This window comes from Epinephelus lanceolatus, chromosome 11 (assembly GCF_041903045.1).
Source record: "Epinephelus lanceolatus isolate andai-2023 chromosome 11, ASM4190304v1, whole genome shotgun sequence".
In the NCBI taxonomy this organism is placed as follows: Eukaryota; Metazoa; Chordata; class Actinopteri; order Perciformes; family Serranidae; genus Epinephelus; species Epinephelus lanceolatus.
Window position 1 is genome coordinate 14,875,402 of NC_135744.1, and position 25,219 is coordinate 14,900,620.

Genomic DNA, 25,219 nt, shown 5'->3' on the forward strand with positions numbered 1-25,219 from the left:
CACATTAGTGAGTGAAAGTCTGGATATTTCAACTTATGCTGCTTCAATTTTGACTATTCTTGTTTCATGCCTGTCTCTTGAGAGCTCTCCAAACTTGTTCAAGTGCAACTCTGAATTGCCGGAATATTCTTTCAATATCACACGTTATCAGGTTTAGATCCTGGAGCAGAGTGTTTTTGGTTCCTCCAGTCACTGTAACAGATATCAAAAGTAATGAGGCCTTTAAATCACAGACAACCCTTTTCAGAATCGGGGATCAGGCTGGTAAAGCCAGACATGTCTCTTATATCACTGCTAAAGTCAAAATTTTATGACATTGATTTTAATCATTTCATTTTCAACTTTATCTGACCCCTCCACTTCTCTTTTTTTTTTTTTTCCGGCCGGTGTTTTTAACGGCGCCACTCTCGTCTTAAAGTGCAACACTTTTTTGACGTTTTGAAAAAGACTCAATAAATCTCAGACTGAGTTGCTCTGTATGTAAGCGGTGTGGCGCGCTACCCGAGAGACAAAAGATTTAACTGACATTTTTAAATAGGTTCAATGAATAGGTTCATTGGGACTTTAATTACATTCACTCTTTAACCGAGAGTGTTGTGGGCAATGGAAGTGGATCTTGACAAGGCAATGTGCTCTTATGACACCCCACCCACATAGCACTGCTGTATTCCTGATTGCCCTTCTATCTGCAGGCAGCACGGGCACACCAGTGAAATCACTAATGCTTAATTAGCAGATTAGAAGATCCAATTAGGAGATCTCCTCTGTCTCAAATCAGGCCTCTGTCAACATGTCCTATGAAAATGAGATACTCCACGTTCCCACTTAAGGTGGGCGTTTCTCCCACTGCCAAAATGACCACTCTTGATTGACTGTTGCGTGCTTTGTTTAGCCCCGTGGACACCTTGTTTGAAGCTCATTCGTGATTAATCATTTATATTTTGAGCACATTTCAAAGGGAGACTGAGCTGTGTGTCAGCTTTGAGATAAGTCCAGACAGCATTGACGTAATATGAAAACATGGAGCTTGATACTGCAACTCTTTGTTTGTGTATCTCGCTTTAAACTGACACTATCGGTCTTTCAGTTGTGTGTTGAAGGACCTTTATATGGTTTAAATGACCACTAGACATTTACTTGTTGATTATTTGTACAACCAAACAACAAAACCATTGATGACATTTGTTGTAAACATTAAAGGGACACTTCAGATGTTTTGAAGCAGGCTGGAGTTGACATGGAAGCTAAGCAATCTGCTGCTGCAGAGGGGTCAGCAACAAAACGTATTTTAGCCACTTTAAAAAAAATCAATTTCCATTTAAGTGTACGCTATATTGACAGAGTTCTCAGTGATTTACCTTAATGTCAGACAGCAGTTTCCAACTGGAAAAATGAAACCATTATATCGCTGTCTTCAAAGCCAGACTCCATTGAGAAAAACATATCTGGACACAGGAGCTGCTGATCTACCACTGCCTTGATCTCTTAGTTTGTTTGTGTTATTGTGTGACTTTGGCACTTAAAGGGGTTAGTTCAGATTTACCAAGCTCACACAATAGCACAAACTAAGTAACCAATCAAAGAGGGGTAGACCAGCAGCTCCCGAGTTCAGTGAGCTAAAATTACTGTTTTTCCCAGTTGAGTCTGGTGGCTTTGATGAAAGCATAGATGGAGAACTGAAGCCATTAACAGCTTTCCCATCAAAACGAGCTGTCCAACTGAGAGGTCAAGCACTGAAAGTACTGTCAGTATAGTGTACACTTAAACTGATATTGCTTTTTTTACATTGGACATTTTTTAGGTGGCTAAAATGCGTTTTGTTGCTGACGCCGTCCTAAGCTGTACATTGCTTAGCTTCTGTGTCAGACTCCAGCCTGCTTCTCCAAACTGGGGGCCGCTGACTGACATCTAATGTATGTACATACACTGACTATAAATAAGTACCCCCACAGAAAACTGCCCAATCACAGTGGAGGAGAGACAAATTCCACAAAGACCAACAGTCACACCTTACACGTACAAGTGCTGAACAGCAACAATGCAGGAGAAATGTGTCAGTATACTGTGTATATATTAAGATTAGTTTCCTCTTATGAGCCCACATAGACTGGCAGGTCCGTCCTCTCTCCCTACATGCTTAAGTTTTCCCTTCATACAGAACAATGGCCGGAGCAAGTACTCGACCTTGTGCCAACATTTTTACTGCTGCAGATATTCCATATCATAGAAACATGATGCAACCAAATAGCTGAACAAACAATGTGCTCCAAAGTGCTCTCAAGCGCTCCCTGCTGGGCATTGAAAAATGCTTTGGTGGACACAGGGCCTCAGGCTTGGTTTTGGTCTCTGCCAACTCTTAAGGCGCTGACACACCAAGCTGACGGTTGTCTGTCAATGTTTAGCCACTGATGAGAGTCTGTTGCCCCAGTGTGTTCCACGCCATTTGCCCTCGTCCACCCCCGTTGGCTTTTTCAGTCAATTCAGTGTGTTTAATGAACGTCAGCAATGGTAGAGTCCATTGGTGAATGAAATCACTCTGGTTGGCAGTTCAGCTCAGCGCACAAGAAGAGAAATGAAAGTGAGGAAAGTAAACAAAGAACTTAAGGTCAAAAGGTGTGAAGTGAGATCAATACAAACTTGTCGCATAAGGTAAAATTGTTTTTCTTTAGTCATTGAGCTCTTTAGCAGAAACACTTCCTGGTGGTTTGTGTTACTGTTCACTGGTGCACGGTAAATGTTATCTGTTCTTTCAATATGGATTGGGTTGTTAATGTGCTAACTGGCTAAGTAGCATCAAAACGTTCTTCCAGTTTCCCTTTTTGAATGACGAATACAGACTTTCGCCACCTGCTGGTGGGGTGAGTTATTTCCTTCATGCAGATGCATAATGTACATGCTGGTTGGTCGTCAGCTGTAGTCTTTGCAGTGTTTTCATTCACAGATTTTTGGAGGAGACATAGGCAACATTAGGCAAAGCAACTGTCTGCTTTTGTAGCCGCTACATCTTTGAAGTTGGTTTGGTGTGTCTGGGCTTTAAAAAAACACATACCCTGCTCTCTAGCTGCTGGGATCTCACCTGTCTTCATCAGCTAGTTGCTAACTTTGTATTTGCTGGGTAGGTAGCATGCAGTTTATCACAGCTTGTGAGCTGAAAACATTTGTCTACTTTTTCTGAAACAGTGTTTGTCACAGTGTAGAGACCAAACCAAACAGTCTGTGTGCTGTAAAACTAAAAGAATGAGCTAAAATATGACAAAAAGCTTGAGAGAGCTGCAGAGTGTGGAGATAAGTGTCTGTTGATTTCACACTGAGCGACAAGAAAGTGGAGAAACGGCTGTCAGACAGAACTGAAAATTCTCCTTTGAGTCATGATCACTAAATTAATGGCCAAATGGCTCTTTCAAGTAGTTATAAATGGCACCAACCATTTTGGGATATTGCTTGCTTTTGTAATTAATATCAAGACTTGCAGATTGTTAGAGTCTGATGTGGACGTTAGGTGCTTTTTATCAGCGACAGAAGTGACTTTTAAGGCAGTAACTGAAATTGCCTTGAATGTGCACTTCTTTGATTGCTAAAACAATGACCCATGCAATTTGAAGTTTGACTCCCTGTGTGAGAAAATAACACAAATATACTGTATTTCACTAGGTGACAGTAATTGCTCATAAGTGATACTCACTGATATGACATGCAAATTGCTTTATATGGGATCATTGGGACTGAGTGCTTCCAGAAACTGACAGCACATGCTCTGCAGCTGTCATCCAGGCACTTCTTTGGGCTTACAAACAGGGCTCTTTAAATATGGAACCCAAACAACCCTCTTTTATTTTTCGGTTTTGATTATGACAGAAATTGTTGGCTTCGTCATCCCAGTGAGAACTCTTAATGCTGCTGCAGCATAACTGACCTCGAAAAGGCAAGACCTAGCAAGCAAATCGAGCTTTGTGATCACTTTGATTTTGGGAAAGAGAGTGCCTAATGATGAATCATACATTTATTTCATTTCATTTTTTAAATTAAAATTCCATCTTTAAAAGACTCAGACTGCAATCAAACTCGAGAAAAGAGGATGTCAAGGAATCATGGCTGCTGTGCACCATCAGTAATGAAAACACACCGCCAGAGCTAAATTTACTGTAGGTAACAACACTACATGAAAATCACACTATGAAACCCTCCTGTTACAGCAATGAATATGAATTGTTTTTGTTTCAGAGTGCAGGAGGTGTTTGCATCACATCAAATAGATTCTCCTTTTGTTGTTTTCTCTATTTTCTGTCACGTTTAGAGAACAGAGAGAAGATATTTGTTATTTAATCATGTCATACCATAGGCTCCTGACATGCAGATTATTAAGGAATTATTTCTTAATTGGGTACAAGCTAAGTTCTGCAAAATGACATGACAAAAACATACATATTAAACAGATACTTTGCAGATTTTCAACCAGCTTTGTATCATAACAATGTGGGTAGTCTGTGTGGACGTACTGTGGTAGACTGCCCTCCATCCAACCCAGGGGTCAGCAACCTTTACTATTTAAAGAGCCATTATTGGCCAAAAAAGAAGATAAAATCTGTCTGGAACCACAAAACACATTTCAATAAAGGTAACAGCTTATTTTAGCCCATCAGTATTAAGACTATGTCTAAATGAGTGTTCATTAACATGATAAACTAGAAGGTGGCTACTCTGCAGTGAGCTATTTATAATTATTTAGTACTTAAACTTTATAGCGTTGGAGGTGAGAGCAAATGAATTGTCCACACACTATTTAATCCTCCAAGACTTTTCCTTTTTTGGATTTGGAATCCATAGCTGGCCTTGCTGAAGTTTCAACACATTCTCACTTGGACCTCACCACATATTGACGTTTGGTCATGGATTTTCCACGTCCACATATGACGTGCAAGGTACCCTAGGTGCGTTGGTTGTTGACATTGTTTCAACAACAAACAGAGGTGGTTAGGTTTAGGAAACAACAGGGTTTGGCCTTAGAATCTTACAGGACGCCAGCACTGCTCTTTTGGGTGAAAGTGTTTGTTGGACCCATCTACCACCCGTCCCGCCTGCCCCAGTTGGACTTGCGCCACATTAACATTTGTCGTTGTCCTGCTGTGTTCCCCAGGACGTTGCCGGGTGCTGATAAACTATATAGACACTGCCCAAGCGCAGGATTTCAGACCAGGCTCAAAGTTTAGTAAAATTCAGTTCGGAAAAGGCATCAGGCACCAGTTTTAAACGCATGGTTTTGTTCTCCTTTTGTAACGTGTCCTGGTCTTTTTTGAGCTGTGAAAGCCATTAACAAAGGATTAAAGAGATTCCAATCTCCCCTCACATTTCTCCACTTTTGATTTTAGACGTGGGAATAGTTCATTCACAGGTTGCAACTTGTGTCAGACTTATCTGATATTTCCTTGTACATAACATCTTGCAGTGTAGTTACCAGTTCAGCGTTGCACATTGTTTGTTTTGTGCTTTTTGCCAAAAGTTGTCAGGAAACTTTAAGAAAACCCGTTATATACCCGTTTCCCCAGCACTTTGATTCAGCACTCCAGTATTTGTCAAGAAACCGAGGAATAAGTCCATATTTAATAACTTATCTTTATGATTACGGATTATCTAGACTCGCTGTCATTCATTCATTCCATGCCACCAGAACTGGAAAAAACTGTAATACTAGGCAGTGCTGATCGAATATATATCATGATGATTATATGACTGCACTGCCTGTTTCTTGACTTAATTGCTTTGAGAGATTAAGTGATAAAACCAGGCAGTGCTGATAAATACAAACCAAGATTCTGTTACTGTGTTGCCTATTTCTCACCTCAAACATGTTCTACCTCACTGTTTAACTGTAATATGAGACTGTTTGTTGCCAGTCAGTCGCCATTGTGTCAAACGGCCGAGTTCATATTCCCAGCAGGAGCATTTATTAGTGCAGTGCAGCACAGTGCATTCTGGTAGCTTAAGGTTTTCTATATCTTAAGCAAAAGCAAATGCCACAGTCCTTTTTCTCTTCTTTTCTGTGGCCATGTAGCACCGATTTTAAATGTATTTGCATATCTACTGCAAAGACAGCTTGGTTTTATGAAAAGACCAACTTTCCAGCAGTGAAATACTTCTTGAACACACTGTCATCTCTAATAAAGAGGAGACAGGACCTGCTGTATTAATTAACACTCACCTTTCAGATTCAGGGTTTATATCTGAAATTCTAGTCAGATCACATCCAGTAAATTAACAAAGAGTATGCCAGTTGATACGGAAAGAAAGGCAACAGGATTAAATAAAAATAACTATGAATAGTTCCTGACAGTGAAGCTGAAGGATCATTTGGTTTGTTAAAACTTGGATCCTTTTTCTTAGTTTTGGAAGTAATTTTACGTAAATTCAACTAGCCAAATTAATTCCTAGATCTCAGCTGTTAACTTTTAACCTTTTTCGACCAAAATTAGCATGTGTATCCAGGTTTTGTTAAACATGAGAAAACCAGTTTTAAAAAGGCCACAGAGTGCTTTCCCATTGTAAGTAGACCACAGCTGTGTACACCGTGGTTACTTCTTATTTAATATCTCTTACTTTTTCAATTGTGACTGATGTTCAAGCACTGCTTTGACGGATCATGGGTGTATTAAGAGACCTGGTTTCAGCTTTGGAAGCGAGGCCCATTCAGTGCTATGAAAGTCGCTCAGTGGTACATGAGGCCCAAAAAATGCTCCATTTGTGGGGTTTAAAAATACCCAGATCTTCCACATCAAGGGGCCCATAGAGCTGACTCAGACTGACCCAGAGTCAGAAAATCAGTCCATTTAAACTGCAAGTTTTATTTCTATTTTCTTTAATCTGTGTAATAGAGAGTGTTTGATTTCTAAATGAGTAACGTGTCCTTCTGGCCCCATAAGAATGATGACCAAAGCTACAAAAATAAGACCCAAGTTGCATCTCTTAAATTGCAACTTCCGTAGGCTATTTCTTCAGCCACTGTGCGATCAATCATTTGGTTTGACATTCCTTACTGGTCACCAGGTAGCCATGAAATGATTGATATTCGTGGTCCACAGAAGATGGTTTCTGTGGATTTTGTTGACCCTTTTTGTCTCCCTCCACCCTCATGTCAAAGCTATTCCTAAAAAACATGGCACCTTGTCAAGTATTTTGAAAATCAACCTCTTCAAATGCACAGATCTTTATTTTAAATTCTAGCGGAGATCCCAAAGTTTCCAAAGATGACAAATATGTCTGAATTAATGTGAAATGGGATATTAAATGATGCATAAGACATGTACAATATTTCTTTTTGATGGAATGGTTATATAAAAAAAGAACTCTGGGGTTGGAATATTTCTCTTAGTGTAAGCATCATATAACTTCAATGAAGAGCTGGAACAAGATGTCAAACTCAAGGGTTTCTAACCTTAAAGGAACCTCTGTGGAAAAATGATTTCCATGCGGTTTGCTGTGGATTTTCATGCTCCTTCAGACTGAGAGGACATTTTGGTGACCCCAGAACCTTCCCTCTAGCACCACCAACACGCCAGACTAGCCCCATTACAGGTACGGCTCTAAAGGGCCAGTCTTGTTTACACAGGTTAATCCACACGACAGAGCTTATTATGGCATGAAGTAACATACGATATGATGTAGACGTGTGGACTCGTTGTGGAGACTTTGATGTTCTCTTCTCCCCTCCCTCTTAAATGAATTTAATCCAGGAACGTTTGACATAGACAACCGAGAATTATTTTCTGCAGCCGTTCGAGCCACCTCCACCACCCTGACCACGCCGCACACACCACACACACACACACTCGCCCGCTTCCCCCAAAGCCAAAGTCCACATTAACATCGTAATAGGAAAGTGTGTTAAAGCACAGCTTTAGCAGTCTGACAAGAGCGAATTGGATGTCAGAGGGATTCCTGCTCAGTTTAATTGAATCTGCCCAGCACTAAAAAAGAAAATCTGAAGTCAAAATAACCTATTAGATCTATCAGGTAATGTTTTGTTGAGTTTGACAGGTAGCACTGCTCTGCCTCCTCCACCTCCCTCTTTTATTCCCGCAGGTTGGCTAAGGCATGGGGTGTAGAGGTGGGCGGCAGCTGATGTAATCCATGATGTTTCTCTCTCTGTTTCTGTTATTCGTTAATAAATTGTGGCCTGCTGCTTCTTTTTCCTGGAGCTCACTCAGCAAATCCCTTGAGTGCAGAACGAGGCTGGAGGAGCGTGTGGAGGGGTTTTAGTGAGTTGCTACAGCTAATGGATGGTGGGGGCTGATGGTTTCCTCCACGTGCACTGATTGCCAAAGACTGGTTGTTGTTCAGTGTCCTGGCTTTACTTTCTCTGGCATTCCCTATTTTCTTGTCTTTAAAAAAGGCATTAGCTCAGAAGTGAAGGTTAAGTGTTTGGCGTAATGGTATCTTAATAAGCTAAAAGCACAAAAATGCATTAGTAATGTATACATTATATTAGATGCCAAAGTGTTATGTGAATGGCAAATTAATTCCAGGTTACATCTCAGCAACACTTCGCCATATAAGTCATCTTCTCTCTACCACCTCCATCCACTTTACTATATAGTGCAGGGGTATTGATAAAAAAAAGTGCTTCTCCTAAGTGCTGTGAAGGACTAATCTCATCCACAAACAGATATTAACTCTGGGTTGTCATGGATCCCGACACCTGATCAATAGCTTTCACATAGCATTACAGCCAGGAGCCATAAAGGCTTGTTGTTCACTTACAGGCACTTTTTAAAACTTAATGCTTAAAAACATTGTCAACTTTTCCCACTCCGTGAGTAATTTGTGAATATTTTGTTTTCTGCACATTAAAGTTTCTCCTTGAGATGTACTCTAAAATGTTCTCAGCATTAAACTGATGCAAGAAATACATTGTTAGGGTAAAATACTGAAGGACAGATTTACTAAGACTTTACTCAGATATTAAGTATTCCAGCCCTTTCTCATTCCCATGTTGTGAAATACTGACACCTTGTCAGGCCCCTTAGTGTATGACACAATACCAAGGGCACCCTTTTGCGCCTTTTTTGAGTAGCACTGGGCTTCCAGCTAACTCTAATGAAACCCATCTGCAGCAATATTTGACATTCAGAGCAAGTGACGTAGGATAAAGAGCGAGAAAGCCGGCATGGGGTGGGAGTGAGGGGTGAGGGGTGGGTGGGTCAAACAAATACATACTTTCACCCAGGAGCCTGCTGTTTGTGTCCTGTGAGAAACCAAAAGTCACTGCTGTTGTAACTTAATGTTAGTCAATCAGTGTTAATTTCATTAACAAAAACTATGACGAAAATCATTCATCAGTGACCCTTTTTTTCAATGACGAAGATGAGACGTTGAAGAGCGAAGATTAGATCTAAATAATAAAAACTATGATGAAATCTGTGTTTTATTTGTGATGATGAGACAAGACTGGAAGACAATGTTAGCAGTGGACTATCGGACATTCAAAATGAGGTGAAAGGACAGAATAAGGCTCAGTACATTGCTCAAGGACACTTCAACATGCAGACTGGAGGAGCATGGGATGGAACCGCTGACCTTCCAATGACGACCCACTCTAACTCTGAGCCACAGCTGCCCCGAAACATGATGTTCTATCTAACCCTAACTAATTAGGTTTCTTGCCTAAACTAAACCGTGACTGTTTGACAACGTTAACCATGTCTTATAACATGTTTGATCCGGTAGACAGCTGTTCGTGCATGTGTACAGGCGCTAAAGGGTGCATTTTTTAAAGGCATTAAAGGGTTCCTTTGGCATTAGCATCACACAGCAAGGTGTAAGAACGTGTTGGTATTTGATGACCTGGGATGAGAATGTGTTGCGCATTCTGCAAGCAGCAATCTGTGGTGTAGAAAAATGAAGCCAATGCGGAAATGGCAAAAACTGCAGTTCTTTAAATGGCCTCTTGAGGCTGGCTCCAAAAGCAAGTCAATCCCCATAGACCCCCATGTTGAATGCCTGACTGTGCAGCAGAAATAAACCTGTTAACAGCTTCACCCTCTCATCCAAATTTGGTCACTCCTTGCTTCAAAAAACCAAGATGGCGATGGCTGTAATGCTGAACTGAAACTGAAAACGAGAGTCCAAAAACCAATTGATGACATCACAGTTGCTACATGGCGTTATGGGTTTCTGCCCCAGACATGTGCTGTATTTATTTAGCTGGGAGTCACACTTTGCTTGTCATTTGATTCTTGATGAGTGCCTTCTCATTGCATATGCATTTAAAGTAGGATTGTGCAAATAATTAGAGGTTGACTGATGGAACGTATTCCACTGAATTGAGGTCACTTGCAACTGTCAGTTTTGCGGAGAAAAAGGAGGCGTAAACATAGCGTGGAGGGATTTACAAGAGCCACAAGGAAGACTGTAGAGTGGAAAGAAACGTGCATTAAATATAGATGGATGGATGGATGGTCCGTCCATTAGCCATACCAGCTTATCCTTGAGGGTCAAGGGGGGTGTTGGAGCCAATCCCAGCTGATATTGGGCGAAAGGCAGGATCCACTCGAGACAGGCTGTCCAGTCAATCAAAGGGCTCACACTAAGAAAGACAACCCTTCACACCTATGGACAGTTTAGAGCCATCACTAACATACATGACATACATCGGACTGTGGGAGGAAATCAACGCAGGCACAGGGAGAACACACAGTCAGAGTGAACCCCAACCACTGCACCACCTTGCTGCACAGTATATATAACCAAAAAGTGATTATTAGAAACAGATTTGAAGAAATTAGGCTATTATTAATTAATAGAGCAAGATTATAATATCATAATTTTATGAGTAATATTCAGTGTAATAGTAATGAGCTCTCCTTCACTTGCAGAGTGCGTCTGGAGGGCAGCACCAGGAGCTGACTCTATAATGAGCTGCTGCCTCAGTAAATCAGGTGCTGGATACACACCAATTGCCGCCGCAAACTGGATGAAAACCGCAGCGCACGTTTGCACAGTTTTCTTGCTAAATCTGTCCCTGAGTGATTTCTCATAGTCCGGCAGGAACATGGTTATTATTATCCCGCTCACTTTAATCAATTCCTGATTGCAATCCAAACTGTTATCGTTGTGGCAATTTTGCAGAGTGGATATTAAAATGTCAACCAGATTAAAAAAAAGAGAAGCCAAACTGGTCTCAGGGGAAGTAACTGGAAACAAACAGAACCAAAAGAAGACATATTGCAGTGTAAAACGCCGGTATTATTTTAAATCTAAGGCAATAAAAGGAACACAAGATCAAGAACTCAACCTACACCTCCCACATCTCTGTCTCATCTAACTGTCAGACATCCCAGGAGGCACGTGGTGGCTGACTTTTCTTCCCACAATGTAACACTGAGTACTGTTGTTGTCTTTCCATATTGAGTTCCTCTTTTTTCTTTTCTCTCTTACAGATTCACGAGCTGGAGAAGGAGCACCCAGAACGGTGGACCATGCAGTGATCGGAGGAGTGGTGGCCGTGGTCGTCTTCGCCATGCTCTGTCTACTCATTATCTTGGGGCGCTACTTTGCAAGACACAAAGGTACTGGACCTGAAAACACAGCTTTAATAGCAGAATAGATATACTGAAGATATTAAGAATAAAACATAAATTACAGTTAGTGAAGCAGGCAGCTCACAGGAAACATAGCTGAGTTCAGACCGACTATACTCAACACTACAGTATGTTGCACATGCTTATAGGAATATTATGAGACAATCCCCTCAACATTAAGTCAAGAACAGTTTATGCATTACCTGTTAGCATTTCTGAGCGACACACTACTTGTCTCTAAAACACAAGCTGATCCAGCCGGCTGTAAAGTTTGTCAGGTGTGGCCTCTTTACTCTGTTTCTGTGAAGAACTCTTTTTAAATCCTCTCCACATGATGGAAAGATGGCTATTAAGGCTACGGGTTACTGATGGTGAGTAAAATTACATTTTTCTTGCCGCCCTGCTGAATAGTATAACGCATCTCGTATGCTGCCCTCATAACACAGAAATAATTATAATCTATAACAAATTTCACATGCGGGAGGAAATGGGATGAGATACCACTTCAGAGAGGAAATAGTGTAAGTGAGGCAATTTAAAGGTGTAGAGATGTTTTATTATTATATGGTGATTCTGAACTCCGTGGTTACCCTCAGACTTCTGTCCAGAAGTGTGTGTTCAGATAAAGATGATTTCCGTTGTCTGCTGATGGATCTCAGTGGTGAACTGAAACATTCCTGAGCTAAGAAAAAAAACACATTGGTAAAGTGTAATAATATTTATTTTTATCTCCATTAACGTCCTGCTTTAACTTACATCCTTTGCCCATTTTTTTGAAAGACCCATACAATTTAATCCCATCCACAAAGTCCACATTCAGGAGGTCTAACGTTCAGTTTTTGTTGACACTGTCACAGAGGTGTTACTCCAATACATTCTTATTACTAATGTGTCACTAAACACATCTCAATATAATTCAGTCACGTACAACACCACTATAGTCTCAATCATACACACAGGTAAATGAATACCCAGCAGCACCGTATGTAGCAACCCAGTCTCACTCCAAAGTCACTGAATCCCGACACTTAGGCGGTGACCTCCGGCGTCAGACACCAACGAAAAAAGCCATTGTTTCATGTCGGCGTTTAACATTGTCTGGCGGCATCAGGGGGAAATGTGGCCAGAGGACAATGTAAGTCAAGGGGGCCAAACTCTGAGTAGGGCAGGTGGGAGTGTTGGTGGACTGGTGCAACAACCACTGACTTTCACCCAGAAGGCAGGTATTCACTTCCTGTATGATTGTAAAGCCAGACCCTGTTCATTCTTCCTAAACCCAACCACATGCTTGTGTTGGTGAAATGTAACCACCTGCATTTGTTGTTAAAGCCATCAAAAAGCCAGTTCTGACAGAAATCCGTTAATTTTATCCCAAACTACAACTTTTTTTCCGAACCTTAACCATGAGATGCTTCTCTGGTAGAAAGCCCGAGGATTTTTTTCCCAACTGCATTTTGCAGCATCTTTTTCATTTAATCAATACAAGCAAACATTTCTCAAGATATTCATACTAAATCAGTCGTCCCCGCCCCTCCTGGTACCGGGCCAAAGTACAGATGCAGCCTTGAACTCCTCAGCAGCCTTTCCACTGTTAATGAACCAGCCCGACTCTCAACTGAAGCAGGAAGTGAGCAGTATTGTGTCGAGTGACATGTCAGTTAATAGTAATTAAAATTTTGATTATGATGATGGAAGAAGTCCTCAGATTTTTCACTCAAGTAAAAGTAGAAAGCCTTGAGTCTTAAAATATGTCATTACAAGTAAGTGTTTTCATTTTAAAAGTCACCAGTTACTATTAGTATCAAATAAATGTGGAGTAAAAAGTACAGTATTTCCCCCCTAAAATGTAATGGAATAGAAGAACAAAGTATGAGTATGTCACTGTCTTTGATGGGTTGATTAGGTTCTGGAGGTGAATGTCACAGCAGCTGAGCAGGGTTCGTGTCACCTGTGGTGGTGGTGGGGTCCAGTGTGATATCTTTTTATGGGCCCAAACTCCCTGGCAGGGCTCCTATGAATACCACTCTGACAGAATCAATCAAAATTGAACATTAATATTATTAGAGAGGTATTATTATAGGTATAATATTATTATTATTAGAGGTAGAATTTATGGCTGAGCTGTCATTTGGGTTACATTAGATCTTACATGTGTGCCTCCTAAAAAGGCCACTGTCGGGCGAATTCATAAAAGGATTATGCTGCTTTTTTTTGCGGTCACTAAACCTGCACGTTGAAGACAAAAAGAAACCGTGTAATGTCACGGTCCTGGAGAGCAGGTAGCAGGCTTGGACCCAATGCAGACAACAAAAGAGGCAGCTGGATGAGTTCAAACATTTATTTAAAAAAAAAGCTCACAGTCCAAAAATCAGGCAGGCAGAGGAAAGCTGGTAACAGGACTCTAAACCTAAAATGAAGTCAAACTGACAAAGAACAAAGGAACCAGGCAAGTAGGGAGGCACGAATTGGGGAGGCGGGAACAGGTGAGTAGACTGCAGGACCAGTGAGGGACAGGTGAAACTAATCAGGGCGGGGCACACAATCACAACTGGTGGTAAAACCCAAGGGCAGGAAGTGAAGTGATCTAATGTGAGAGGAGATGTAAGAAAATGAAACAGGAAACACGAAACATGACTGAAAAATAGAGTTAAACAAAGGAAAACCTGAAAGTCTGAAGGTGTGAGTTTGAAAACACAAACAGCACTGACAGACTGATATAACAATCAGGAGAGACAGGTGAATGAGGTAAAGGTAATTGTGTCATATAGATTATAGGTGTACGGATTAACAGATGATATGCAATGATGATTTGACAGAATGACTTTGGCGCTTAGACTCTACAGGGAGATAATCGTGGGACGTCTGCCCGGAGCAGCAGCAAGATAAATCTCCCCATGGAGTCCAGACACTGGTGGTGGTGATGGTGGTGGCTGCTGAGACAGATAGGCCGATGAGGGTGATGAAGCTGATGAATCTGCAAAGTCTAAGTGGTGATGGGGAGGAGGAGGGTGCACAAAACTGCAGCATGAACGTACTAAAGGCAGAAAGAGAATCATATTTTAAAAGACAGCGGCAAGATGATAGACTAACAATGAAGGTGTGTCACTGTTCTATTGGTTAACTGTGATCAGCTGATAGAACAGCTGTAGGCTACATAGGAGTCTTAAAATATCACTTTGTTGTGTTATTGGGAGCCAGAATAGAAGGAGTCATGGCTCAAAACCAGCCGCCACTGCCCGTCAACAAAAACAAAGACAAGTACGGTTAAATGTGATAAGACCAAAGGACTGGAAGGAGGCCATCATCAAAAATGCTCACATGTGCAGCGCACACTTCATATCAGATTAGGGAAAAAGTATTTCCTGTTGTAGGGATGAATAACATTATGTGTATTAAGGGTTATCATGTCCACCTCATCAGAAACTGGGGAGGGATTAAGAGGAATATTGGATTTCTCTGGAACGCTAACTTTTTAGCACACTAGCTAACGTTAGCTTTGATAGCAAAACAAACTGGAGGAAACTGTTCAAGTGTCGTCCTCCTTTGTAAGATTGGTTTCCTGTGACATAATCCATCCACTGAGTGAGAGCATACGGGTCGGCCAGTCTGGTCCCGTTGGTCAGTGTTTATTTACTTGTGAATCAGGCCTCGAGACAGGGCAACTATACCCCTTTTCTACTAACATGAAACCTAATTTTGAGTCCTTCAGAACATTTTAACCAAAAATAAATTTGTTTGGAACCTGAAAAGTTTCGTGACATCTGGAACCAAGATATAGCAGATTGTCCTTGACCTAAGGTGCCAACCATGATGACATCAGTGGGTGTGTCATATTCTACAGGTTGGAAAGAGAGGATGGAGAAATCGTCAGACAAAAAAGAACGTGCATGGTCTCATAATTGTTTGATCATGCTTGTTTTTTGGATAAAAACAAATATCGGAGTATGAGAATCGGAGTAACTCAACAAAAGTTTGCTACTACTAAAGTACTACTGAAACACCTCCTGTCAGTGACACATTCTTGATTACACTGGTTCTGATCAAAAGTGGTAGAAATGTGGGCAGATTCTCTAGATAGCACCAACCCAGTCTCATTCCTCCAGTTGTTTCTCTGATGCTTTTTGGCTTGTTACAGTCGGGCCACTAACCAAACACCTGTTAATGTGTGAGCACCTTTTTTTTTGGTGATATCTTAGGATCCTTTTGTTTTCCAGGGGTTTTTATCCAACGCGGCCTCACCCTGAAGTCGTAAAAATCCAGCACTTGGTCGGTGACTTCCAGCGTCAAGACACCGACAAAAAAAAGCCATCCTTTCACGCTGGCATGATACGTGGCCAGTCGCCGTTATTGTTTAACGGCGCCCGGCAGCCTCAGGAGGAAGCGCAGAGGGACAAAAACGAAAATTAATGCAGCAGAAGTCCCAGAAGGGTGGTGGATGGGTCCAACAAACATTGACTTTAACTCGGGAGGCTTGTGTTCACTTCTGGTATGATTGTAAAGCCAAACCCTGTTCTTTTGTCCTCAACCCAACTATGTGCTTTTGATGTTGATGAAAAAAACGTCAATATGCAATGTTGTACCGACGTAGTGTGTTTATTTTGAAAGAGACTATATGCAAACAATACATTTCCTGTGAAAACGGAAGTGTATTTTCAAAACACACAATGCATGTAACAGGCTGAAGTTGACACGGCGTCCCAGAACGTCAACAGCCGACACACCCCGGGTTCCTTGCATGTCATATCTCACCGTGGAAAGTCCATGACCAAACGTCAATATGTGACAAGGGCAACGTGAGAATGTGTTTATAGCACTGAAGTTCAAGAATCCTGAGCTCATTTGGTGGAATAGTAGTTGCAAGTAATCTGAATTTAAGGTTGGCGCAATCCATTCATTATAAATTCGCCTCTATGTGAATATGAAACTCATTAGAATAAAACAATATTTTAAACTCCTTTCCTGTAATCTGAATGAACTGTCCTTCTATTTCACTTTAGTGATGTTCTCATAACTTATAGGAAACTACAAAGTGAGACACAAGCTGTTATAAACTGGAATCATCCTTGAATGCTCACCTCTGAGTCGTAGTCACGATGCCTGTGTTTCTATCAGGCTGTTAATATTTTTAATAATAAATAGCAGAATAAAATGCAATAAACAAGTCACAAGGAGCCCACTTTGACTAATGTCATTGTGGATGGTGCAAGTTGTAAGCTGTTTAAAGTGCATTGGATGCCAGATATGAATATTCATGACAGAATAATGATGATAACAAAGAGACAAAAGAGAGATTAATTTATTTTTTGCCTTCTTCAGGTGGCTCCATGTATGCACAGAGATGTTGAGATGTGAGACAGGAGCCAGGGGAGGTCACTCAGGAAAATTATTCATCAGAATTTCAGGATGTTAACGGCGACTTTTAACTGCCTCTGTCTGAAACTTTCCATAATAATTACTCAACAAAACACTTACCTGAAGCGACCCATAACCATGAGAACAAACGTAGGAGTGGGGTTGTATTAACTGGCAACGGGGGCGGATTACAGCATTATTCTGATCTGAACTGAGGCGTCCTTACCAAAAGTCTCAGATAAGAGTGTATCAGATATTGGATCATGGCTGCACAAGAGGAAGTAAAAATGTGTGATTGATTACTTTTTCTTTTAATTGTCATATAAACCTGATGTTAAAGAAATACTGTGCTAGGATTTAGTGGCATTTAATGGTGAGGACTGCAGCTTTCAACCAGCTAAAACCCATGTGCCAAGTGTGAACTCCCGGTTAGGATTCCTTCAGTGTTCATTGTTCAGGAGGTTTTAAAGGGAGCCGAATTATCCGCAGAGGTCTCCTCTTCTCCAAAACAAACAGACCAGGGGCCTCATGTACAAAGACTTGCGTGGATTTCCTACTGAAACATGGCATACGCTTAAATCCAGAAAACATCGTACACACAAAAATATCCAGATGTATGAATCTGTGCATACACATGAATCCAAGCACATTTCCTTTGTACATCCCAATCAACGTGGAATTGAGCGCACATGTTGGAGTACCCGGCCCCTCCCTGTTCACGCCCCTATTTAAATATGCAAATCATATTTAAATGAACCCTGCATTTGAGATTCCCCTCTCTGCACCATCAGAAAACTATAACAAAAGAATGCGTAAGACGGGGAAAAAGAAAAACTTCACAGAATGCGAATTGGAGATGCTACTCACTGAAGTGGAGGCGCGCAAAAATGTACTTTTTGGCACACTGTCCTCTGGCATCAATACTAAATGTAAGCGGAGTGAGTGGGAGAGTGTGTGTGAGGCTGTCAATGCTGTGGGGACAGAAAAGCGTACACACGCAGAATTAAAAAAGAAGTGGTCTGACATTAAGGTGGACATGAAGCGGAGGAGGGCTGCCCACCGCCAAAGTGTGGCCAAAACAGGCGGGGGGGACAGGAGAGGAGGAGCTCACCCCGTTTGAACATTGAGTCACCTGGGGTCAATTGAAAGCAGACAAATAATTATGTGAACTGGATTTACAGTTTATATTTGTTAATTTTATACACCTCTTACACGGATCACACAATATTGTTGTAAATTAATGCAGAAGTGCGCCGGGGAAAAGGTGTGGCTGATTAAGAAAATGTCACACTTTACGCACGGGTTTATTGACATGAGTACTTTACACACAGAGACAATCAGGGACTTGTTAGAAAGCTCTGAAGCTGTAGTTTAACCAGCAAAAAACAGCAAGTCACTAACTTTAACCACTGACTAGTACTGATGCTGTGAATACAGGATAATATTTGGGGGTGCACATGTTCAATGCGCATCAGGGGGATTAATATTAGGACAATTAAACAAATAAATTATTTACTCACCAAGAAGGCACCCATCGCGCACAGTGCCAGCTAGTAGTCTGTTCCCAACCATGCTGTTACTCAGAATGTATGAATCTTGCGTTGAACCGGGCCACCTCGCTACAATGTTGATTAATTGCATTTGTGCATCACATATGATCTGTACATTGATCGAATGAAAATGCTTCCTGTTGACATAAACAAATTCATCCTGTGATGGTGCTTTTATACTGTAGCCATGTGTGTGCAGTCGATAGCTCCGATAACATTAGGAAAACTGGCTGACGCTGCAAATTGCGCTTTAATGTTGGCCTGTTCAGCTGCATTGTATGGGAATTTAATATACCTGGCTGACATGCGGATAATTCCGTCCCACACAGCTGGCATGGCTCAGCTCAGGGTCGACTGGCACAGTCCCGATCGGTCGGCCAGCTCCCTCTGGAATGCCCCTGTTGCTAGGAACCCCAGTGTGGTCAGAACCTGTATGGACACAGGCAGCGCATGGCTCCTCGCCGTGTCGCGCTGCCGGCTGCAGCTCTGCGCACAGTTCCAGGAGGATTGCCCTCGGGAACCTAAAGCAGCTGATGAGCCAGTTGTTATCATGTGCCAGTGCCATCTGTCTCTGAACACACGCTCTCTTCGTATTGCGCCATTTACAAATCTTCTACTACTGCTAAAGCAGCCGTTGTTGTTAACAGTATTTTCGGCACCACTTTGCACATGCTTTTATATCCACTCATCTAATTTCAGACACATGGGTGTGTTAATTGTTCATCAGTGTTAATTGTTCATGTTTCTCTGATGTGCACATCACTCAGAGGACTGTTTTCACATTTATTTATTATAACAGTTTACCAGCATCACCTTTAAGTGTCGCCAAAGGATCAACAGCTGTAGAAACGTGCGTACGCCAGCCATGAAGTTGGCGTGAGGCACCGCACATTTCCACGGTCATTTCACTCTTGATACATCTGAACTTTGCCATGGAAAAGGACGTACGCCACGTTTTTGTGCGTACACACCCTTTGTACATGAGGCCCCTGGTGATTTAAACTCATAAACACACTGAATAAAGCAGTTTAACATTACAAATTAATGTTTCTCTGATACATGTCGGGAACAAGTCGCTCACCTAGCACCTGCTTATGTCTGCACATCTCATTTCTGAATCAGCCATTCAGGAGGTTTTTACTGGAAGCCGCATTATCCACAGAGGTCTCTTCCTCTCAGGCCGCCAGCCCAGCACCTGCTAATGCGTGCTCACCTTTTTTTCATCTGATAATTGAAGATCCAGATGTTCAGGAGGTATTTATTGGGAGCCGAATTATCCGCAAGGGTCTCTTCCTCTCCAAAACAAACAGACCAAGTGATTTAAACCAGTGATAACACTAAATAAAACAGTTTTACATTACAAATTAGTGTTCCTGTGAAACTGTTTGGCATGTTGGAAACAAGCCACTTGCCTAGCGGTGCACACCTTATTTCTGATTCAGATATTCAGGAAGTTTTTACCGGGAGCCGAATTATTCAGAGGTCTCTTCCTCTCCAAAATAAATCTAAAACTGGTATAAACACTGAATAAAACCTGACTGTATTTACCTGTTTCATTCTGAAAGCCTAAAAATGTCCAATTTTGACAGATTTAAAAGATAAACTACATTTACAAGTCAACTTTTAGTCTAAAATTCTCTGCATTAAGCTTCTTGAAGGAGCAGTGTGTGGGCTTCAGTGACATCTAGTGGTGTGAATCGCAGATTGCAAGCAGTTTAAACTTCCTGTGTGCCAAGCGTGACCTCCCAGTTAGGATTCCTTCAGTGTTCATTGTTCAGGAAGTTTTAACCAGGAGCCAAATTATCCGCAGAGGTCTCCTCCTCTCCAAATCAAGGTGATTAGAATTGGTAAAAACACTCAATAAAGCAGTTTTCTCTGATGCTGTTCGGCATGTATCAGAAGGGGGCGCTAGCTCAGCACCTGCAAATGTGTGCTCTCCTTTTATCGCTGCAAATTAAGATCCAGATGTTCAGGGGTTTTTTACCGGGAGCCAAATTATCCGTAGAGGTGTCTTCCTCTCCAAAATAAACCGATTGGGTGATTTAAACACTGACTAAAACAGTCTCACATTAAAGATCAATGTCTTTCTGATGCTGCTGTTTGCCAAAGGGCTTCTGACTATAATGGCTGACGGGAGAACGAAAACACCTAAAGGGAAAAAAAACAGGATTCAGCTTTTTATTATTAGGTGCAATCTTAACACATCCCTGTCACCATCTTTGCGGTGCAACAATAATGAACACCTTGTTTCCATCTCTTCGAGCAGCATTTGTGCTTTTATTTCCACAGTTGAAGCACACCTGGAATATTGCCTGTTATAAACCTCGACTGTGATAGATGTGAATAAATCTTGTAAATGAAGTTTGAAGGGGCTCGGTAGAACCCCCCCCACCCCGAACTTGACAAGGTTAATTTGAAGGTGTGAGCTGTGCTCTTCCCCACACTCGAGATCATTTCAAAACCCAGATTTTCATGTGCCAATTTGAATGAAAAAGAGGGAAAATGATGTATAATCTGAATATTACAGCTTGCCGGTGTTAGGTTTGTGTAAATGGCCACACGGAGAAGGATTTACATAATTAGGTGCGGTGGGATGTAGAGGCACATTTTAATCTTTTGTATCATCTACGCAGCAGGCTATTACCCAGTCCGTGACACTGTCCTTCATCCTCCCTCCTCCTCAGGTACCTACTTCACACACGAAGCCAAAGGAGCAGACGACGCAGCGGACGCAGATACAGCCATCATCAACGCAGAGGGTGGCCACACCAACTCGGACGAAAAGAAAGAGTACTACATCTAATCAAAGCAGGACCCCTCACTCCAGTGTCCTCTTTGGGACAGGGAGCTGTTTTTGGGGCCGGGGCAGGGGGAGAGGGGGGGCAGATGGAAGGATTTGTGTTGGTTCAGGATCACTTTTAGTGAGAGTAGAGGGGTCGAGGAGTAGAGGAGAGACGGGGTTTTAAAGAAAGGCCTGGTTTTAAGCCGTTGTTTAGTCTAGTCTGCAGATATAGATGGAATGTTTTGTGTGTAAAAAAAAAAAAAAAAAAAATCAAAAAAGGACAAAAAATGGGAGGGGGTTGGGTTTTCGGTAAATTGAGAAGGGGATGGGGTTGGGGGCGGGGAGGGTGCGCCAGACGTTGCCAGAAATCACTGTAGAGAGCTTCACCATTTCGACACCTCCCTAACTGCTGGTACGAATTTTATTTAGTTCAACCATTTGCAGAAAATTCTGTGCCTTGTTCTATCCATACTTTGGATTTGTGTTGATCCTCATTTGCATAACCCTGTTGCTCCCCCCACCTCCTTTTTTCCTGTTTCATCTTTCCCCACTCGTAATTATCAATGTGCTGTTGGCTTTTGTATGAGGGTAAAATTACACAGCCACTTTATTCATTTCCCTAAATGTGTCTGCACACATGCGTCCTCTACTGCATAACAAAAACTCTTTCCAGTATACTGTGATTTGTCTCAAGCCATTACTTCCCTCTGTTTTTCTTTCCCCCTGAAGTTTCGACAGCTCCAAAAATGCATGGAATGCTTTACATATCATTGTACAAAGGACATAAATGAGAAACAGGTTTGATGTACTGTATATGCTCTCCCTGCCCCCTCCTGAACACAACCACATTCAGAACATAATCAAAAAGAAGGCAGCAAAGGATAACATGAAATGATTTTATCAGGCCAATTCAGTTTTTAAATTCATGTTCTGCAACCTCAGTTTGGTCTTCAGAGCAGATTTACTACTGCCTCTTAAACAATTACCTTTCTTAGTAAAGAGAAGTAGTACATTATTTTCCCCCACTGCGCTGCCATTTCATTATTTTGATTTCTTCCTCTGTTCTGTAATATTTTTCTTCTATTTGTCTGAATGGAAGCCCTGTTTTCCCCACCAGCTTTTATTGAGTTGCAATGATGAGATTCAATTGATTTCCATCTGCTCTCACTCTAAAATATTTTTCTTACAAATGGCCAAGTAAGAAAATGTAAATTGTTTTAATTATTTATTTTTTTTTTTTTTGGCAGACTCTCAGTCAAGATGCCTCAGTAATAAAAGGCTGTTGAAAAAATATTTGGTATTAATATAAGACCACCCGGCAGCCAAAAGATGCTGGTGTACTGTACATAACTTCACCGAAAAAGAGAAACAGCCTTAACCAAGCTCCAAACGCATTCAAATTTATTTTAGGAACACATAAGCTGCACAAAACGTCCTTCCCTACAGCGGGCTCATGTTATCTCATATAGACACACAATCCAATGTAAATCAAGCCAATGGAATCACAGCTGTATTGTACACTAATCCTTACTAAGAAATATTTTTTACAACTTACTAGAATTACAATGGAGTACCTTTGTGGATTTTATTGTGTCACGCTCATTGTGAGTTTTGTCGAAATGTAAAACAAGCAAATGTTTGGGAGAGTCTTCAAACTGAAATGCTCTGAGAGACAGGCCAGTCTTTCCACTTCCATCACACCTTCCAAATATATACTTTGCTTCGATGCCGCAGCTTGAATGCGTAAACAATTGATAGTTTTTCTGCATGTGTGTACGTGCTGAAACTCATTTTCTCTTTTGCTTCTCTATCTTGCTTTTTCTGTCACCTGCCAAAACTGAATGAGGATCTGTTTGGCTGTGCCAGCTGGGGAGCACTGACGAATGCCAAAAGTAATTAGTTGTGTGTACCTGAACTTAATGCACACGTTGTGCTCCGTGGTCGTAATCCAAGGGTTACATTAACGCCCTGGCTTTTTAACATGGCGATGAGGGTCTGTCTGTGGCATTGATTGTCCTAATTATGTGTTCACACAGCAAGCAGCTCACCTAATGAGTCCGTACTTTATATGACAGCTGTGGGTGGATTGAGGTGGAGGTCTTGGTTGTAGCGTACACCTTTAAAGCTTTGAGCAGGCATTGAATGTCATGATATCACATAATTTTGAACATTTTATCATCACAAATTATAAACTTAGAATGAAGTGTTTTTTCAAGGAATTTATTTATTCAGTTTTTTTTAAAGTGACGTTCTAAAGTTTAAGAGCTAGAATCAATTGGACAAACATAAACCATATCAAATGAATACAGAACAAAATTTCAATTAATTGCCTGATGATGGCAACTTGTTAAGTAAAAAAAAAACATTTCATTACAAAAAAAATCAAAACTTGCAGTGTTTGCATCCTTTAAAAAAAATACATCATGATGTGACAAAATACATTTTTTGAGATTCAGAAATAAAATTTCATTGAGTTTAAACATTGCATATCAGAAATACATAGGTGTCATGTATTGTAGTGATACTGTTTTTTTATATATATATATATATATATTTTAGGGCTGCCCCCGACTAAGAATCTGCTGAGTCAACCGATAGTCGTCATTTAGGGCCATGAGTCGACAAGTCACCCGCAAGTTGATGATATTAATTTATTTATTAAATTATATGTTTTTGGCGGGGCCACACAATGGTTTGAGTTGAAGGTTTGAGAAAGAATAGTATCAGTAACATTGTTAACACTGTGCTACATTACAGAGAAATACAAAAGCGTACTAATGAACCTTCATTAATATAGGCCTATATTTTATCTACAAGTGCACGTCACACATTGAGCGAGCCGTCTGTTAATGACGCTGTGGGCTAATGGGCATGTAGCTACTTCCATGTTTCAGATGATACGTCATGTTTGTAGTCGACCAATGAAGATGAGTTTACATATCACCTTGGGTTCGTCCTTCACCTTCTCAAAATGATCCCACACTTTGGATTTCCTGCCCGACATGTTATTAACTAGCCTGTGGAATAACTGCAGGTACCAGCCCTGGAAATTAACCTGACTCCTGTCTGACTGCTGAGCGTGGACACTTCCCACATGGTCCAGTCTTTTTTGTTGTTGTTGTTTTCTGTGACTGATATCTTGCCGACTAATGACCTTTCTGGTCAACTAAAGTTTGGTCGACTATTAGGTGGCAGCCCTAGATATATTAATATCAATCATATCTAATGATGAAACGTACTCACTTTTTATTATTATCTCACTAGACGCTGTTGAGACTGGTGTTGCTTGCTGTGTGGACACTCATATCCAAGATTCAGTCCTTTATTGCCATGTTAACACCTTTGATTGGACTTTCTTAATGTGCAGCTCAGATTGCAACACATAAACAATATGATAGCTTTAATATATCATCGTCATGCATGAAGACAGCATTCAGTCTTTCCATATGGAGATTGTGGTTTTGGGGGGTCGTTCAAAGGGAGTGGAGAAGGTTCTTGTGAAGTGCATTACGCAAATGTTAACCTCCTGAGCATAATGCATCTGTGCATTTTAAAAGTCACTGAATATTTTTTCTGCAGTTTTTAGAAGAGTGGGTGCAAGCTGTGGACATATTTTTAGCTTTTCCATTGGATGTGTCAGTCGGAGATGGGGGCTACAGGAGTGATGTTGCAGACAAAGATCAAACGTGCCGTGTCCAACTCTCTCCATCTGTTAAAACTTGAGTTAATTTAAAAAGTTCTGTACTCACAAAGGAATTACCACTAAGTTAACACTGTATGCTGATGACACTGTTTTGTGTTTGTTACATGGACGGGTGGGGGCGGGGACGGGTTCTGATTAGGTTCGATGTTTTACAGTCTGGTGTCTGATAAAACTATTAACTGACTTGTTATTGTTGCTTTATGAATCACAGAGCAGATGCCGCCTCATCTGCAAGACTGAGATTGTGTGATTTGTATTTTAC

At 41.2% G+C, this 25,219-nt stretch overlaps 1 protein-coding gene across 5 annotated transcripts in view; it reads left to right on the forward strand.

The window, feature by feature from the left end:
• cadm1a (cell adhesion molecule 1a) overlaps positions 1-21,548 on the forward strand; it is a 612,111-nt gene extending 590,563 nt beyond the window's left edge. For 4 of the 5 annotated variants that reach the window (XM_033638931.2, XM_033638948.2, XM_033638957.2 and 1 more), the window contains 2 exons: positions 11,430-11,558; positions 21,157-21,544. In XM_033638931.2, coding sequence (XP_033494822.1) covers positions 11,430-11,558; positions 21,157-21,275 — 248 coding nt within the window. In that variant the 3' untranslated portion in view covers positions 21,276-21,544. Of the gene's footprint in view, positions 1-11,429; positions 11,559-21,156 lie in introns of all 5 variants that reach the window. The other variant, XM_033638966.2, reaches the window with a different exon arrangement.
• Positions 21,549-25,219: the final 3,671 nt, after the last annotated feature.